This window comes from Polistes fuscatus, unplaced genomic scaffold, assembly GCF_010416935.1.
Source record: "Polistes fuscatus isolate 324 unplaced genomic scaffold, CU_Pfus_HIC Scaffold16, whole genome shotgun sequence".
In the NCBI taxonomy this organism is placed as follows: Eukaryota; Metazoa; Arthropoda; class Insecta; order Hymenoptera; family Vespidae; genus Polistes; species Polistes fuscatus.
Window position 1 is genome coordinate 3,908,916 of NW_025113064.1, and position 20,540 is coordinate 3,929,455.

The 20,540-nt window shown below is 28.4% G+C and overlaps 1 protein-coding gene across 1 annotated transcript; it reads right to left on the bottom strand.

Moving 5' to 3' along the window:
- Window positions 1-1,792: 1,792 nt before the first annotated feature.
- Window positions 1,793-3,023, bottom strand: LOC122514803 (proline-rich protein 4; the record flags this gene model as incomplete). Its single annotated transcript, XM_043631855.1, has 1 exon — window positions 1,793-3,023. A coding segment is annotated over one exon (1,029 nt), but the record flags the coding sequence as incomplete, so codon positions are not given.
- Window positions 3,024-20,540: the final 17,517 nt, after the last annotated feature.

The following is a 20,540-nucleotide window of genomic DNA, read 5'->3' on the forward strand; positions in this document are numbered from 1 at the left end:
AAAGCGGAAGCGAACGATATACCGAGAAGTAGATGGGAAAGAGTTCGTAGCACACCGGCTATAATTCACGCATGGTAGAATCGTCGCGATTTTTTTTACTTTCACAAAAGTGTTCGTTCACTTTTTAAACAACTGACAAATGCCGTTCCAAAGAAAACACACACACACACACACACTTCAACTTTGTTTTCCAACGTGTTTAACGTCTCTCAACAAACTTACAAGACGTAATAAGAACAAAACTTATTTGATAATTTAACGAGAAATACGATTCTTTTCTTCATCGAGAATTCGTTTTTATCTTACTGACGTAATTACAGTCTGTCTCATTAGATTACGTCAAATATTACTTTATATCCTTCTGTAATATTATGCAATATTATATTTGTTTCTTTATTTTTTATTTCATACTAACTTGATAGAAACATTTAATATTATTATTATTGTTATTATTGTTATAATGTTTTTTTTCTTCTATTATCTTTAACATTAATCAAACAATATATAACGTTTTCTTTTTTATTTTATTTTTATAATTTTTCCAATTTATTACAATAATATATTTCTCTTTATAACAAGTGTTATTTTTTATGCATGCACACGTTTATTTAATAATAATAATTTAATAATAATATTTAATAATAATATATAATATAATAATATATATATTTAATAATAATAATAATATGTATTTACATATATATATATATGTAATTAATTTTTCATTACCACTTATATCAACAATAATTATTTATAAACTTAGTTTAAAAATAAAAAAAAAAATATCCATAGAAATTGAATTTATTAAATAGAAATCCAAGAATTCATTTTTTAATTCATTTTAATTTAATTCAATTTAATAAACAATATTTAATAGTTACAAAGTCATGAAACCATTAGATATATATATATATATATATATATATTTATGAATAAAAACATAAATAATACATTATTCAAGAAAACCAACGATCTAAATAAGTCTTATACACTATTTATCAAAACATTTAGAAAAGTGAAATATTATATATATATATTTACATATCGTAGTATTATACTTTCACTCACATGTGCATGTTATGAAAATAAAAAAAAAAAAATCTAAAGAAATATACGAGATGATGGGGATCTTACTTAGTTTCCAATTTGTTTATGGTTTCAACTATGATCTACGTGTAAAATCATTCGAATATGACTCATCGATGTTGTATATATGTGTACGTTTATATATGTGCATATGTTGTTTATGCATAGAAGCTGTTGCTATTCTTTCGATAAAGGAGAAAGTAATACTTTCCTCGAGAGTCCACGCTCGTCTTCCTTAGAATTTTATTTTTCTTTCTTTTTCAAATCTTACTCGTAAGTGTTCATTTATCTTTCTACCGGAACTCTCGTTACTTTTTATATCATTTATTATTATTATTATTATTGTTATTATTAGTATTATATAATATCATAGTCACTTATTAGTATCAGGGAACGCATAGTATATACATTTAAAAGTAGAAAAAATCAAATAAAAATACTAAAAAAGTCTCCCAAACGAAGATACGTTAAACGTATAATGAAAATATTTTATTATTAAAATATTCAGTACACACAAATACAAAAATATATATATATATATATATATATATATTCTCAAATTATTTTCTAAATCACAATCTTGATTGATCTCGTTCTCATTAATATACAGATATTATTATTATTATTATTATTATTTATTTTATATAATAAATTTATTTATTTCGTACATATAATGCATACTTCGTAATAAGTATTTTGTCTTGAATCATTCTCCAAGCTCCAATTATATTATTCGATTGGTTTGTTTAATGTCATTTATTTGTTATTCTTTGGAACAGGTATTTTCAATGAATCGTATTGAATACTATATCGAGTTTAATTCAATAATAGCGTTTGTTTGACTTTTAACAAAAATAGGATGATGGTAAAGTTTAAGGTTAATAACGGAAATGAATTTGTAGGATTATTCAGCCATGATGGGAGGAATAATCGTAACCACCATAACCACCATAACCTCCAGAATGGCCGTCGTAACCTCCCGAACCTCCTTCATAACCTCCTCCATAACCTCCTCCATAACCTCCTCCCCCTGATTCGTCTTTAATATGAACGGGTACCGGAACTGGAACCTTCACGGGATAAGGTACTTCCTTTTCTACAGGATAAGGTACCTCTTTTTCAACGACGTATGGTTTGTCAACTGGAACCTTGACTGGGTATGGAACTGGTTTCTCAACAGGTACAGGTACTGGTTTATTAACGTGATAAGGTTGAGGTACTGGTACTTTGACTGGTACAGGATAAGGTTTTTCAACGGTGACAGGATATGGTTTGTCAACAGGTACTTTAACTTCATAAGGCACAGGCTTTTCAACGGGTACGGGATAAGGTTTTTCAACGTGTACGGGATAAGGTTTAGGTACTGAAACTGGGTAAGGTTTATCAACAGGTACTTTGACTTCGTATGGGACTGGTTTCTCAACTGGATAGGGTTGCGGTACTGGTACTTTAACCTTAACTGGGAAAGGTACGTGTTTCTCAACGGTGTAGGGTTGTGGTACTGGTATCTTGACAGGAACTGGGATATGTTTTTCAACGGTATAAGGTTGTGGTACGTAAACCTTCACCTCGTAGGGTTTATCCACTGGTACCTTCACTTCGTATGGGACCTTTTTCTCAACGGTATAAGGTTGAGGTACGTGAACCGGTACCTTGACAAAGACTTTCACTGGATAAGGGACATGTTTCTCAACGGTATAGGGCTGTGGTACACCGACCTTGACCTCGTAAGGCACGTGTTTCTCAACCAAATAAGGTACATGCTTAGTTACTTCGTACGGTACCGGTACTTTCTTCACAACCGTTACTGTTTTCACGTGTTCATGGTGATCATAAGATCCACCACCACCACCTCCATCGCCGCCGCCCCCACCACCTCCTCCTCCACCACCAAGGTCACCGTAGCTATGCACCAGACCACGTTTTTCTGTCTTCTTTTCGGCCCCCGTCAGATCTTCAGATGACTCCGATTCTTTAGATTCCCCGGACACTTTTTTTTCCTCGATACATTTAGCCGAGACGACTAAAGTCGTTAGGACGATCGCTGTTAACTGATACATAACGAAAGATCAATATTAATATCGAAATCATTTGATTGTAATATACTCAACGTTATTTCTATCGAGGGGATCAAATTCTTTGATGATTTTTTTTCCTACCGTGAATTATTTCGATAAAATACAAGCAAACAAATATAAGGAGGATCGAGAAAATTGATAAGCGCATATATGCGTCCTTGGCCTGCACGGATTACTTTACTTGGGCGCATATATGCGCCCATATATATACACTCAAATAATATGTACTTAATAATTTTTTTTCGCGAATAAAATTTTACACTATTCCTATAATGAAGTCGTTGAACGAAATAAACAAATAAATTTTAACGCAACCCTGACGCAACCCGAAATAGGTATACACAAGATTGTATGTTAAATTGAATACGCATATATGCGTCCTTAATCCACGCGGGTTGTTTTAGTTGGGCGCTTATATGGTGTCCTTAGTCGAGGCGGGTTGTTTTAGTTGGGCGCATATATGCGTCCATATATACACTCAAATAATACTTAATAATTTTTTTTCGCGAATAAAATTTTACATTATTCCTATTATGAAATTGTTGAACGAAGTAAACAAATAAACAAATTTTTATGCAATAATCCTAACTCAACAATCCTTTTGGTCGAAATAAATATACACAAAATTGTATGTTAAATTAAATACGCATATATGCGTCCTTAATCCACGCGGGATGCTTTCGTTGGACGCATATATGGTGTCCTTAGTCTACACGGGTTGCTTTCATTGGACGCATATATGGTGTCCTTAGTCTACACGGGTTGTTTTAGTTGGGCGCATATATGCGTCCATATATACACTCAAATAATACTTAATAATTTTTTTTCGCGAATAAAATTTTACATTATTCCTATTATGAAATCGTTAAACGAAATAAACAAATAAACAAATAAACAAATTTTTATACAATGATCCTAACTCAACAATCCTTTTGGTCGAAATAAATGTACACAAAATTGTATGTTAAATTAAATAGAATAAACTGTATATATATCCTTCCTCTTACCTTCAAATTCATTCTCGACTATGCACGTCTTTTAACGTGGACCACCACCGACTGAACCGCTTCGTTTTCTAAACTCTGCCTTATATAGCACAGCCTATGCGCGTCGGTACAATGGCTTAAAACTTTCCCTGTTCACAAACCTCTCTTAGATCGTTCAATCACGTTACGTTCGTTCGTTCGTTCGTTCCTTCGCCGGGTCTTATTTTATATGTAAGTTTTACTTGCAAAAAGCGTTTGCTACGCACCGGTTATAAACCGGAAGAATCCTAACGCATCATATAATACGCTCTTCCTTAATTGTTTCGTCATTTAGAAATTTTGTCCAAATTTTGTCCAAATTTTGTCCAAATTTTCTTCTCTCCAATATTATTTGTATTATTTAAACGAGAAAATATTTTTTTGCTTCTTTAATACGCGTCTCACTTAATTTTTCTTTCCTTTTAATATTAATTATTATTATTATTATTATTATTGTCTCGTTGACAAGATTTTTCTAATTTTTTTTTTAAGTTCATTTATATATGTGTATACAATTTATAAATGAGTATATATATATATATAGAGAGAATGAATTTTTGGGATACTCATATACCCATTGTCAATTTAAAACCAATTAATATTTTCTTTCGATAAAATATTTGAGAATTTTTATACACATTAAAAATATTTAACTTATTTTTTATTTACTTTTATTTTATTTTATTTTAATTTATTCAACTTCTAAATTGCAGATATCAATTTCATATTGCAAAATAATATTTTAATATTATAAGAAAAATCAAATTTGACGATTGTGATTAAAAAATCAACATTTTTTTAAATATCTACCATTAATTTTTCATCGTTTAAAAATAAAATAATAAAATAATTAAAAACAAAACAAACAAAAGAATAAATAAATATCAATTATTTTCAATTTATATACACAATAATAATACAAATACTTTTGTGATATTCACTCTCTCTCTCTATATATATATACAAGGTGTCCGAGATTATTTCGTACAAATGTTCAAAGATCATTCAAATAAACCGTCGAATTTATTTTTTTGCGCGAAAATTCTTGTTTCCTCTTAAAAATAAATATCCAATGATCCAAGAGCATCACATTTTTACATACTTTAACAATTCAATGTCATAACTTTTGAATAAAATATTAAATGATACAAATTTACGTAACAATTATGTTCGTACTTAATTTTGAATCTCTGCTCCCACCCTCCCGCTTCAGCCCCCCATCATAAGCCCCCCATCATTTTTACGAAGAAGAAAAAACCTTTGACGCAATGTATGAAACCAAATCTCGTTAAAGTATTCAAATCCTTTTTCGTAAGGACTGTAATTGACCTACTCTTTGCGTTCGGATCGATAATATATTTTACGAAAAGAAAAAAAAAAAAAGAAAAGAGAAAAAAAAAGAAATATTTGTTTGAAATTTATCAGCAAACTCGATCGTCACACGACGAATTAATAATCGGCGTTTCGATTTTGTCGCGTGATGAGAAAAAAAGGGTGGGGGCGGGGGTGGGGTGAGGGCGCGGTAGGAGAGGAAGTACGGGGGGGGGAAGGGCAAATAAAACTACACATATTTATCGATAAATGAATAAAGAAAAAAAAAAAGAAAGGAAGAAATGTATACGGATAGAATGGAAATAGCAAATGCAACGGAAAAACCACGACCATAATTGCTACAAAAAATGCAGAAATCCGAGTGAACACGTAGGCAACTTGTTCGCATGTTGAATACCTAATGCTATATGTTAATACGGTCGCATGAGCGGAACCCATTTTGATCTTTGCTAAAGATAATTCGTAATTTTCGAGCTATTAATCGGTGCTCGAGCATCCGAATGCAACCAAATTCGATTAACAGTTTTTAACCGTTGAGAAGAAAGTAATCCCTTTTTCTCTCTCGTTACGGCTCCCTTAACCCTTTTTTATTATTCATCCCATTTATCGAACACAACCGGTACGTCACGAAAGATGATTTTTGTTTTCTTTTTTTTTCCTTTTTTTTTTTTTTATGTTTTCTCTTCTTTTTTTCTTTTTTTTCTCTTTTTTTTTTCCTAATGATTTATTTGTCAAATCGGGAAACTATACGAGATACGAAGGAAAATGTTGTTCGATAAAAATCGATGATTTTTTTTCTTTCCTTTTCTTTTTTTTTTTTTTCTTTACCACAATTAATTAATATAGTATTATATTAATAATATACAATACAATATTATAATATAATATTAATAATTAAGTATAACGTTCACGGTGCATTTAATAGTTGCTCTCTTGCGTTAAAAAAAAAAAAAAAGAAAAAACAGAAAAAAAAAGAAAGAAAAAAAAGAAATACGAACCGGCAAACGCATTTCTCTCGCTCGCGTATTTCTTACGATAAGCAGCATAATCCGATAATGATCATCATCAACATCACATTTGAAAGGATGTGTTACACGTATCGTTGAAATCTCGAGAGGAAAGCGAGCACCGTTGAAATTGTTTTTATTTTTCTTTTTTTTTTTTTTCATCGTTCCGAGGAAAGGGAAGAATCTTTTACGTTTTGGTACTAACGCAAAAAAAAGAAAAAACAAAAACTAAAAAGTATACAACAGCCCCTCCCCCAACCCCCCATAGAAAAATATTACATATTTATTATTTAATCCGAGTATTTAATTATTTATTCGATGGATTAGAAATTAATTAAGGAAAAATAAAATATAATAATTCAAATACAACAATATTATGTATTCAAGATTTTGAAACGATATTATTTTCTACGTAATAGTGTTATCGTAGGAATAAAAGTGAAAGGTTTATTTTAAAATGAACTATTCGGCAGAAATTTTGTTAGCCTAAGCGAATCGAATGAGCAGCAGTAGCAGAACAGCACAATACACGCCTAATAGTTAACTAATGTTATACCAGCACGAATTTATTTTATGAATTTTTGTTTTCTTTCTTATTCCCCAAGGAAAAGTAATCGCATGAGTTCCACCAGGTAATTCGATATACTCTCTCTTTACCTTATTAATCATCCCCACGTTAAAATCATTTATTTATTAGTTCCGGAATTTCAATAAGGAAGTCGAGAAATATTTGTATATCAATGAGATAACCACAATGGGGCTGTTAAAATCGTTTTAGAAATTTCTTTTTTTAATCTTCATCTTCTCTGAAATTACGACAAAATAACAATTATTAGTTTAACCGTAAAGTTTAGATCAGTTTTCATAGATTTTCTAATGTATAATATTAAATTAATAGAAATATATATATATATATATATATATATTTCTATATGTAATGAATAGAATTGTTGTGTTTCTTTTTATTTCTTCAAATTAATATATAGATTGTGATTGTACTGTTTAATTAAATGAACAAATATATATATACAATTGTGTAATGATCAAAATCGTTGTTTTCAAAATTAATATATAAATTGTGATTGTACTGTTTAATTAAATGAACAAAAACATATATACAATTGTGTAATGATCAAAATCGTTGTTTTCAAAATGAAAATATAGATTGTGGTTGTACTATTTAATTAAATGAACAAAAACATATATACAATTGTGTAATGATCAAAATCATTGTTTTTCAAATGAACTAATACATTGTGTTAATACTGTAAAAGTGAATGTACAAAAATATTTTTCTATGTAATGAATAAAATCATTGTTTTTCAAATGAACTAATACATTGTGTTAATACTGTAAAATTGAATGAACAGAAATATATTTTTATGTAATATATAGAATCATTGTTTTTCAAGTGAACTAATATATTGTAGTGGTACTGTAACATGAAATGAATAGAAATATATTTCTATGTAATGAATAAAATCATTGTTTTTCAAATGAACTAATACATTGTGTTAATACTGTAAAAGTGAATGTACAAAAATATTTTTCTATGTAATGAATAAAATCATTGTTTTTCAAATGAACTAATACATTGTGTTAATACTGTAAAATTGAATGAACAGAAATATATTTTTATGTAATATATAGAATCATTGTTTTTCAAGTGAACTAATATATTGTAGTGGTACTGTAACATGAAATGAATAGAAATATATTTCTATGTAATGAATAAAATCATTGTTTTTCAAATGAACTAATACATTGTGTTAATACTGTAAAAGTGAATGTACAAAAATATTTTTCTATCTAATGAATAAAATAATTGTTTTTCAAATGAACTAATACATTGTGTTAATACTGTAAAATTGAATGAACAGAAATATATTTTTATGCAATATATAGAATCATTGTTTTTCAAATGAACTAATATATTGTAGTGGTACTGTAAAATGAAATGAATAGAAATATATTTCTATGTAATGAATAAAATCATTGTTTTTCAAATGAACTAATACATTGTGTTAATAATGTAAAATTGAATGTACAAAAATATATTTCTATGTAATAAATAAAATCATTTTTTTTTTTTAAATGAACATATAGGTTATGTTAATACTGTAAAATTGAATGAATAGAAATATATTTTTATGTAATATATAGAATTATTGTTTTTCAAATGAATTAATATATTGTAGTGGTACTGTAAAATGAAATGAATAGAAATATATTTCTATGTAATGAATAAAATCATTGTTTTTAAATTTAAAATGAAAATTGTGTTAATACTGTAAAATTGAATGTACAAAACTATATTTCCACGTAATAAATAAAATTATTGTTATTCAAATGAACAAATACGTTGTAGTGATACTATAAAATTAAATGAATAGAAATATATTTCTTTATAATGAATAAAGTCATCGTTTTTCAGATGACCAATCAAAAAGATACTTATTTCTATGTAATGAATAAACTCGTTCTTATTCAAATGAACATATAGATCATGTTAATACTGTAAAATTGAATGAAAACAGAAATATGTAACTATGCAATGAACAAAATCGTTATATTGAAGCTAACAAATTTCAAATTTACGTAAAGTTAGTTCTAATGTTAACGTTGTTGTATTTTTCTCGTTGAAAGATGAGATTATTGCAGGTGCAACAGTTGTTAAGAAAAACAAAAAAGAAAAAAAAAGGAAAAATACAAAAACAAAAGAAAAAAGAAAAAGAAAAAGAAAGGAAAAAGGATAAGAATTGAGTAAAACGTCTTCTTCTTCTTCTTCTTCTTGTTCTTCTTATTTCCGTATGGCAACTAATGCGTCGTTGATGGCAGTCGATGGTCGTCGGGTAAGATTGTCGGACCCTTGAGCCTTTTAAAAACGACCGGCCATGGAAGATTATGTAACTTTAATTGCGTTCTAACTACCGTGCAACGATCGAAGGCTACGACCTGTGCTTTTAGAGGCAAGCTTCATCAAGAACCGTTCCCGTTTGCAAGCGGTATGTTCGCTCGTGCGTATAATAACTTACACATATATATATATAGATGACTTAGGCTCACTTAAAAAGATCTTACCATCGTTAAGCCCTTTATCAACTAACCCTTCTTATTTTTTGTTTTTTTCTTTTCTTTTTTTTTTTTTCAAATAATTTATTTATCTTAATATTTATTTCACAATTATATTATTTTAATATCAAAAAACAAAAAGAAAAAGAACTTAAGTAAAATAATATTATAAATTTTATTTGAATAAAAATATATATATTTTTTCTTAACGAGACCATAATTTATATTAGATTCACATTAACATTTTATCATTTTCATATAATTTAATTATTAATTTTTTAATTGAAGTTATACTATTTTTTGCGCGTTAGAATAAAAAAAATTGATGAGAGTGAATTTTTATGATGCGTGCGCACAATGACACGAAATTAACAGGATGAAGTTTGTCGGTATTTACGATGCGCGCGCACAACTGTATGAAATTAACAGCATGAAGTTAGTCGATAAATTTCCCTTTAATTTAACCAGGACTGATATCTATATTGAAGATATTTATTCTAGTATTTTTTCATTGAACATTTATTTGATAATTATTATTTTTAATATCATACCTAATTAGATTATATAAGATTGAATGTGTGAAAAATAAATCGAATAATAGTATTATAAATACAAATGAAATATTTCCATAACAATCGTAATTATATTTAATTAACCCTTTCCCTATCGTTTTATCAAATAATTTATTAATTTATGCTTTATAATTTTGTTCTTTCATTGAACACACTTATTTGATAATTATTATTTTAATATCACGCCTAAAATTATATTATATAATATTGAACGAAAAAGAGATTTAATAATAGTACCATAAATACAAATTAAATATTTCCTGAACGACCATAATGATATTTCCTACACAACATGCAGTATATAGAAAATCGATTAGACCTTATTACATTATTTTTCGATCGATTTCTCTGATGTGTATACGTACTATGTGATATTCTTTGCAGTTAAATAAAAATAAATGCAGCTACTTTCATCTAACAACTATCCAATGGTATAGTAATTGAAAGGAGAAGAAGAAATGGACAAGAAGAAGAAAAAGAAAAGAAAATATAAGAGTAGAAATAGGAAACGTTCGAGTATGTCATACATGTATAAGTATATACATATATATATATACGTGTATATATATATATATATACAAACGATGCATGAACAACATCGAAGAGAAATCTTCGTAGCGTTCTCCTGTTTAATATCGTGCGTGTAATCTTCAAACGAAAATTACATCCTGGAAAATAGAACGCGTACTGGCGAATTAATTGCAAACACATTCCTAACAAGCTTGGAATTCGCGTTGAAATTTATTCTACCATGGAATAAAATTAAAATTAAAATTAAAAAAAGAAAAAAAAATATATATATATATATATGCAGAAAGAGAGAGAGAGAGAGAGAGAATAAAAAAAGAACAAAACATCACAAACATAAAATGCGAGATGATATCAAAGTGTACGACGTACGTGTAACATAGTAAACCATTTCAAAATAATTTTAACCGATGAGATAAAGTTTACAGGAACCGGAATTGAAAATATTTAATTTTGAAATCTAACTTTCGAATGATATCTAAAAATAAATATCATATTTTTCGTTGTTGTAAAAAAATTCCAAAATGATTTATTTGATACGATATATTTATATATGTGTGAATATAAATGTTTTTATACATTGAATATAATTTTTATTCGACTACTGCACTTTTCCGTACGCTTGAAAATTACAAAATACAACAATGGTGTAAATAAAACGAGTATTTCTCATCGAATAACAATTATTCAAACGTAACTCTACTTAACGGCTAATTTCATACTGCAAATTTTATTTTAACGACTAACTTCATTGTGCTTCAGTTGAACGGTGCGCGCCCAATTAAAATTTCACTCTCAAAGCGCGCAAATAATTTACAAATAATTATATAAGACTGTGATATTGATAGCAGAGTATCAAAACCTCGAGAATGTTACCAATTATACCATAACAAACATTATACATTAATTTCTATAATGTCGAGGTAAAAATTTGATTTTTAAAATTGAGGTTATGTCGAGTGTGTGACTCGACATAATAAAAGATAAAACAATTAAATATATCAATGAATATTTAAACGATTACGCGAAATTTGCATCCTTGTATAAGAACGAAAGGAGAAATCGTGAAAGACTGAGATTTCGTGTTGAGAGTGTATATGTGCATTCACATGATTGAGAGAGAAGTGGAAGGGGGGAGGGGGAAGGCACAAAAGAGATAGAATTCAATTCAATTGAATTTGTTAAGAAATTTTATAAAAAAAGAGCTAAGTTGTCCCCGGTACAATGAAACCTACTTTTTTTTTGGTATGGGGTTGGCTTATTTATTAAATAACACATAATATAATATATAGCAACAATATTAAATAAAATGTATGTAGTATAAAATAAAACTGATATAACAGACACAAAAATAATAATACAAAAGTAAAATATAATATGATATATAAAATAAAAATGTTATATATAGATATATAATATAAAATGAAATAACATAAGAGATAATATAAAATATAAAAAGGTAATAACAAAACATAACTCAAATAATACATTACAAAATATCACAACGATAAGATACACAATTAAGAATATAACCGAAAGAAGAAACACAATACTGTTGCAATAATTAATAATATTAATAATAAAACATAAATACAATATTTAATCTAAAACAATTAAAAATTGAATAACACATGCTGATAAGTATATACAGTCCAAGGTTGTTCCTTGCTTAACTGGATAAGAAATGACACAGAAGAGAGACAGAGATAGACACCATGAGTGAGTGAGTGTGTGTGTGTGAGAGAGAGAGAGAGAGAGAGAGGGATAAATGGTCCCGTTATTTGTTGAAGACAGAATTATCGGGTCCGGGAGTACATGTAATTTGAGTCGTATTACGCGCACGTCGACAACGTGTCGCGATTATGTTCGAACCTCTGACCACTCCTCGTCGACGTCGTCGTGTCGTCCAAGCCTCTCTCTCACCGATATCAACGGCGACATCAGAACACCAGAGCTTCTACCAACCCGATACCCAATTACGAGCTACATGACAATCCTGTCCCCCCAACACACACCCCTCCATCACCTCCCCCAACCCCCTTATTCCTCATACTCCTCATACTCCTTTCTCACCTATCTCATCTACCTCACCTAAGGTTGTTGCTTTCTGAAACGAATCACTCGTATTCGGATTCTGACCTGTTATCTTTTTGCTGAAATATTCGATTAGTTAATTAAGGTTGATAATAATCGAAATGTTGGCAGATCCATTTGATCGGACGACAAATTTCGAGCCTCTAAATTGTTAAATATTATTTTGTTTATGGGGTGGTGGTGGTGGTGGTGGGGGAAGGAGCGAGGAAAAAATAATACGGTTGATATTTTCATTCGAATTGATTATTCGTAAGTGGTACAAATGTGGAATGATATTATTGCAAAATTAGAAAAATAGAACAAAAATCCATCCCATCCTTCTTATAAGAAAAGAAACAGATCGGCTAATAAAAGAAGAGTGATGTGCAGCTGCCGCTAACCAAAAATTGTTAATTCGGATCACGACTTCTGATTCCGATTAGAGCAATTAAATTGGGTAGACGCGATCCTAACCTCATAATTTAGTTCTCCGAAGAAGAACGAAGATACGAAACGATCAAACGATTCACAAACATACTTTTCTTCCAATAGTATTTTAGTTTTACATATTTTTATTTTCTATAACAACTCTACAACCCCCCCCCCACACACACACACCATCCCCTATTTTTTCTTTTCTTTTTTTTTTTTTATAACAACCTAACCTAACTTTTATCCTTAGTTTTTTTTTCTTCTTCTTTTAGTCTAGATAATTGTAAATCGTTAGAAAAATATAACACGGGGTTGTAACGTTTCTTATGTTCTGCGTATTATATTTTGAGACTATAATTTTCGATTGGTTATGGCGAACAGGAATGAATCGTTCCTAATTTCTCACGAATAAAAACAAAACTTCATTTACATGTTCCAATTGAAAAAAGTCATCTTGGGTAGGTTTAATTTTAATGTCTTGTGGTACGAAATAATATTTGATTAATATTTTATTTTGTTAATAACTTAATGTGAATTTTATCAAAATTTGGATTTTTCTATTTTGAATTTGAGAATCACCCCTATAAAATTTGTACTACTTGGGGGGCCCCCCTTCCTACATGATTTGATTCGTTATTGAGATAGATAAGTATAGACCAATGAACGATCCAGTTTGTTCCAATTCCATAAAGTTATTATATTTTAATTACTTTTTAAAGTATTTTATCAATTTTTTTTCTTTTTCTTTTTCTGTCTTTTTTTTTTTTTGTTGAGACAAAATTTTACGCACGAGTCGACACACGTTCGGAAGATTAAATTCGAAGACGAGTGTTCGTGATTCGTGGTAGGTTTAATACATACAAAGTATATATGTGTGTGTGTGTGTGTGTGTGTGTATGTACGTGTAATACGTTGTATATAAAATATCGCAGGTAATTAGTCAACGAGTTGATTTAAAACCGGCTACGAAGATTCAAAGTTACGTGCCTTGCTTGCCGATCCTTTAATTTCTCTATACGAGTTAATTAAGAACTCATCATCGTAAACGATCAAATTCAAATTAATTGTGACTCTGTGTGAATATTTTTTTCTTATTCGATACAAAATTTAATATAAAATTATTACGAATTTGCAAATACAAAAACAAACAACAACAACAACAACAACAAAATATCTAAGAAAATTAAAATATCTGTTTGTCAAGTATGTTTTTTAATTTCAAATTCAAATTCTAATTTTCATACCGAACAATATATAAACGTTTTATTTAAACATTTATTTTAATTTAAAAAAAATAAAAAAAAAAGGGACTCCTGAGATTGAATATTGATGGCGAGTGAGACTCGACAAAGGAACTCCCGAGATTAAATATTGATGGCGAGTGAGACTCGACAAAGGAACTTCTGAGATTAAATATTGATGGCGAGTGAGACTCGACAAAGGAACTCCTGAGATTAAATATTGATGGCGAGTCACACTCGACATAGAGGTTAAAAAAGATACTAAACGTTGAAAAATTGAATAAAAACAAACAAATTAACCGATGTGAGATAAAAATGATTCGAATAAATGTTTAATTATATAAACCATTCGTTGTTTGTGTATTTTTTTTTTCATTGTTACAAATATAAGATTGAAATATAATAAAGAAATTTGTGAAAGTAGGATCTCATTAGGTTAATCATTGGATCATTTTTGTATGAAGAAAAATATGTAACATTTTCGTATTACCTTTAACAACAATATAACCCTTGGGCTACTAATTATTCCAACTTTTTATATTCGACTAATCATCCTCGCGACCACCAAACCCGACACCTGAGTTACGACGTCATAAAGTAAGATTTTTATCAAAATAAGAGGGACAAGGGTACGATTAGTGGTCTCCTTAAAACGAGATGAAGTTGAGAATACTGTAACTGTCAATTTTTTTCCCTTTTCTTAAAGAAAAAAAAAAAAAAAGGAAAAAAAAAAAGAATGATTACTTTAATATCATCACGAAACATATCTACCTTTTATATAATTAGATAACCATTAGATAATCCTCGTGGTACGTTAAATCTCAATTAATACGCAATGTATTACACGTTGTACTGATTTCATCCTGTAATACTTGATCCAATTAATTTCTTTTCTACTTTTCTTTTTTTTTTTATTATTTATTATATAATAAAATGTACGATGAATTAATATCTACGTACTATTATTATAAACACGTTATGTGCTATTAGTTATGATCTATCGTTTTGTAAGAAAATATTGAAAACATGTTTTATAAAAATAGTGTATTAAAACTCACAGAGTGAATTATTATTATTATTATTGAATTATTATTATGAATTACTATTATTTGAAAATTTTTATACATAGTAAATATCTTTTAAGATTATACGATGTTTAAATGAATATTAATTTCATTGCTAAAGAATATATTTTATTATAAGAGTAGAAAAAATTGTACATAATTGATAAGAAAATTGATTTCACATAATAATATACCAAATTGTATTAAAAGAATATAAAAGGATGCGAAAGAAAAGGCTAATTATGTACAAATTATAAAAATAAAAATAATAATTCATTTAAATACGAATATTCCTGTTAGATTTAATTTATTTTTTATCATTTAAGCAAAATCATATATATATATATTTTTCTAATAATCAAATATTCTTCTATGAGATAAAATTTGATATCAATTTGAATGTTTAATAATCTAGAAATAGATTTTTACCTAGAAGAAGAATTTTGAAGTTTTGTATTACAAGAAAATATAAATTATTTTAAATTTATAATGTTTCAAATCAATTAGAAATGTTTAACGTTGAACATATTTATAGATATTAATTTTATTTATCTACAATATGTAATAATTCCCATTAACAACAATCTAATCTAATATATTATTTATTACAACTGATATTCCTGTTTATTTAAATAAATTATTCTTTATCTTAAATTTATACATTCCATTAAAGTTCTAAAATGTAAAAATTATTTTCTGAATCACATCAACATGCAAATTAATCCTTAAAACTTGTCCACCTTATATATTATATATAATAATTCCTATTAACAACAATCTAATCTAATATATTATTTATTACAACTGATATTCCTGTTTATTTAAATAAATTATTCTTTATCTTAAATTTATACATTCCATTAAAGTTCTAAAATGTAAAAATTATTTTCTGAATCACATCAACATGCAAATTAATCCTTAAAACTTGTCCATCTTATATATTATGTATAATAATTCCTATTAACAACAATCTAATCTAATATATTATTTATTACAACTGATATTCCTGTTTATTTAAATAAATTATTCTTTATCTTAAATTTATACATTCCATTAAAGTTCTAAAATGTAAAAATTATTTTCTGAATCACATCAACATGCAAATTAATCCTTAAAACTTGTCCATCTTATATATTATATATAATAATTCCTATTAACAACAATCTAATCTAATATATTTATTACAACGGATATTCCTGTTTATTTACATAAATTATTCTTTATCTTAAATTTATACATTCCATTAAAGTTCTAAAATGTAAAAATTATTTCTGAATCACATCAACATGCAAATTAATCCTTAAAACTTGTCCACCTTATATTATGTATAATATCCTATTATAACAATCTAATCTAATATTTATTATTACAACTGATATCCTGTTTATTTAAATAATTATTCTTTATCTTAAATTTGTACATTCCATTAAAGTTCTAAAATGTAAAAATTATTTCTGAATCACATCAACATGCAAATTAATCCTTAAAACTTGTCCATCTATAATGATGTATATAATTCCTATTAACAACAATCTAATCTAATATATTATTTATACAACTGATATTCCCTGTTTATTTACATAAATTATTCTTTATCTTAAATTTATACATTCCATTAAAGTTCTAAAATGTAAAAATTATTTTCTGAATCACATCAACATGCAAATTAATCCTTAAAACTTGTCCACCTTATATATTATGTATAATAATTCCTATTAATAACAATCTAATCTAATAGATTATTTATTACAACTGATATTCCTGTTTATTTAAATAAATTATTCTTATCTTAAATTTGTACATTCCATTAAAGTTCTAAAATGTAAAAATTATTCTGAATCACATCAACATGCAAATTAATCCTTAAAACTTGTCCATCTTATATATTATGTATAATAATTCCTATTAACAACAATCTAATCTAATATATTATTTATTACAACTGATATTCCTGTTTATTTAAATAAATTATTCTTTATCTTAAATTTATACATTCCATTAAAGTTCTAAAATGTAAAAATTATTTTCTGAATCACATCAACATGCAAATTAATCCTTAAAACTTGTCCACCTTATATATTATGTATAATAATTCCTATTAACAACAATCTAATCTAATATATTATTTATTACAACTGATATTCCTATTTATTTAAATAAATTATCCTTTAAGATTAATTTATAATATCCCATATATAAATTTCTAATTAATTACAATTATTTTTAAAAAGATCTTATCAACCTTTAATATTAATCATCAGCAAACCTATCCAATTATAAATTTTATTCTAATATTGTATATTATTCAAAAAAAAAAAAGAAAAAATTAACAACAATATAATCTAATATATTATTTATTATAACATAATTCCTGTGTCAATTTCCATTAAAATATCCTTTAAGATTACAATCATCCTTAAACCCCATCCAATTATAAATTTTATTATAAAAAAAGATAAAAAAGAAGAAGAACGAGAAAAATAGAATTACAAAATCCTACGTAAATATAAGGAAGATTGAAGTGAAACGTTTTGTAGAGGTTAAAAATCGATTTTACTTATTGGAATTTCAAAGGTAAGGAAATTTATGGATAAGACGTTGTGTGTCCCTCGTAACGTTCAATTTAGCAAATTGGTTTGAAGCCACCACGCGAGACAGAGAGATAGAGTTACCGGCCCGAAAGTCTTTCGATCAATCGAGAAGCTACCTTGTAATCGAGACTCGGCATTAATGCATTCTGTAACCCAGTTAGGGCCGATCGCGTCGATACTGGCACCATCGAAAGCCGGGAGGGACTAAAAGGTAAAAGGGTCGGTGTTGGTGTTCGTGTTGGTAGTGTTGGTAGGTTGAAATAATGCAGGTAGTAATGGTGGTAGGTTGAGATGATGGTAGTGGTGCTGGTAGTGGTGGTAGGTTGAGATTATGGTAGATTTGTGGTAGTAGGTTGCAATATTATTAGTTGTGTTGGTGTTAGTAGGTTGCAATGATATTAGTGGTGCTGGTGTTAGTAGGTTGCAATGATATTAGTGGTGCTGGTGTTAGTAGGTTGCAATGATATTAGTGGTGCTAGTGGTAGTAGGTTGCAATAATGTTAGTTGTAGTAAGTTGCAACGATATTAGTGGTGCTGGTGTTAGTAAGTTGCAACGATATTAGTGGTGCTGGTGTTAGTAGGTTGCAATGATATTAGTGGTGTTGGTGTTAGTAGGTTGCAATGATATTAGTGGTGTTGGTGTTAGTAGGTTGCAATGATATTAGTGGTGCTGGTGGTAGTAAGTTGAAATGATAGTGTTGCTAGTGTTGGTGTTAGATTGCAATGAAGGTGGTGCTGGTGTTGGTGATAGGTTGGAATGATAGTGTTGTTAGTATTGGTGTTAGATTGCAATGAAGGTGATGCTGGTGTTGGTGATAGGTTGGAATGAAAGTGTTGCCAGTGTTGGTGTTAGATTGCAATGATGGTGGTGGTAGGTTGCAATAATGGTAGTAATGGTGGTGGTCTGATGGATGAAGGGAATGGGAGGAGGAAAGATAAGTCGATCGATTGATCGAACGGACAACCAACCGAGTGAATATACTTCGGATGTGTCGCGTGGCCGCCACACGTCGAGCAGATAACGTCGGATGGTTCGATCCATTTTTAAATGAGAGACTACGAGAACAGAACGAGAATGTTATATATTTTCGAGATAGAAAATAAAAGAACGAAAGATAAGGAAGGAAGTAAAGGTCTCGTTATCCGACACGAGAAATAAAAATCTTCAACGAAAAAAAGGACAAAGTAGAAAAAAACAAAATCGAACGACGTTCAATTTCTGTCGCATCTGCCTAAATGTTCAGCTAGTCCCCTATGATCAAGAAGAAGAAGAAGAAGAAGAAGAAGTTTCGTGTATGGTTCGTAGTAGCCCGTGGTATTTTGTTCCTTTTTTTTTCTTTTTTTTTTTATGGAATATTATATATGGGGCATCCTTATGGTTAAATATTCCATTGAGTATTCTATATTGTATATCGATTATTTTCAAATGACTTAAGTTCGACGAAATAACCACGGACACCAACCACCACCGGTAGAAAAGTGATTTATTTTTACTGACTTTTTCTTTTTGTTTGTTTAGTTTTGTTTTGTTTTGTTTTGTGCCAATCATTAACAGATTAAAATGCAAATTCGTACCGACAAGACGAGATTGCTTAATGATTTTTCAAAATTTACATAGAATACGTTCTCATACGATTTGTCAATTATTTAACATGATTCAGATATATATTTTCATTATTTCTATTATTAATTCGAAAAACTTTACATAAATAATTTACTTTTTTTGTTTTTTTTTTTTTTTTTTTTGACAAATAAATTATATTCAATATACAACGATTACGAAAAAATTTGATACGAAATCGTTTCGATATTAATTATTAAAACAAATATAATGTCAAAATTATTTTTAATATTTTTAAAAATTAATTTCCAATTATTACTAATTAAACAAAAAAAACGACGAATTAATTCGCAGACGAACGTTTAAATATTTTTTAGAAAAAAAAAAGAGAGAAATTAATATATAATATATAAAAAAACAAAAAATACGTACGACTTACAACAATAAATAGATTAGCTCGTTAAATCGAAAAATACAAACTTTTTAGGGAGAATATAAATGGAAATACGAAGAAGAAGAAGAAGAAGAAAAAGAAAAAGAAAAAGAATAAGAAACGAGAAGAACTGATGGCCGATTCGTAATTAGACAGAAGGCACGTGTTCTCCCCTCCCCCTTCACCCTTCCTCCCCCTTGATACCTTTTCATTCGTTTTTTTTTGTTCCTCTCTTTCTTTCTTTCTTTCTTTCTTATTCTTAATTTTATTTTTGTCTTGTTCCTTAAAGGCGCAGAACAATTTACGAGAAAGTCTTTCCTTCTTAAAAGTCCAGCCAGTCAGCCAGGGTAACGCCTACTTGTGCTTAGGATCGAGTAGGATGGTCAAAATGAAAGCGAACGATAAGATTGCACAAGATGAGAGAGGAGGACGTTCGTTCGTTCGT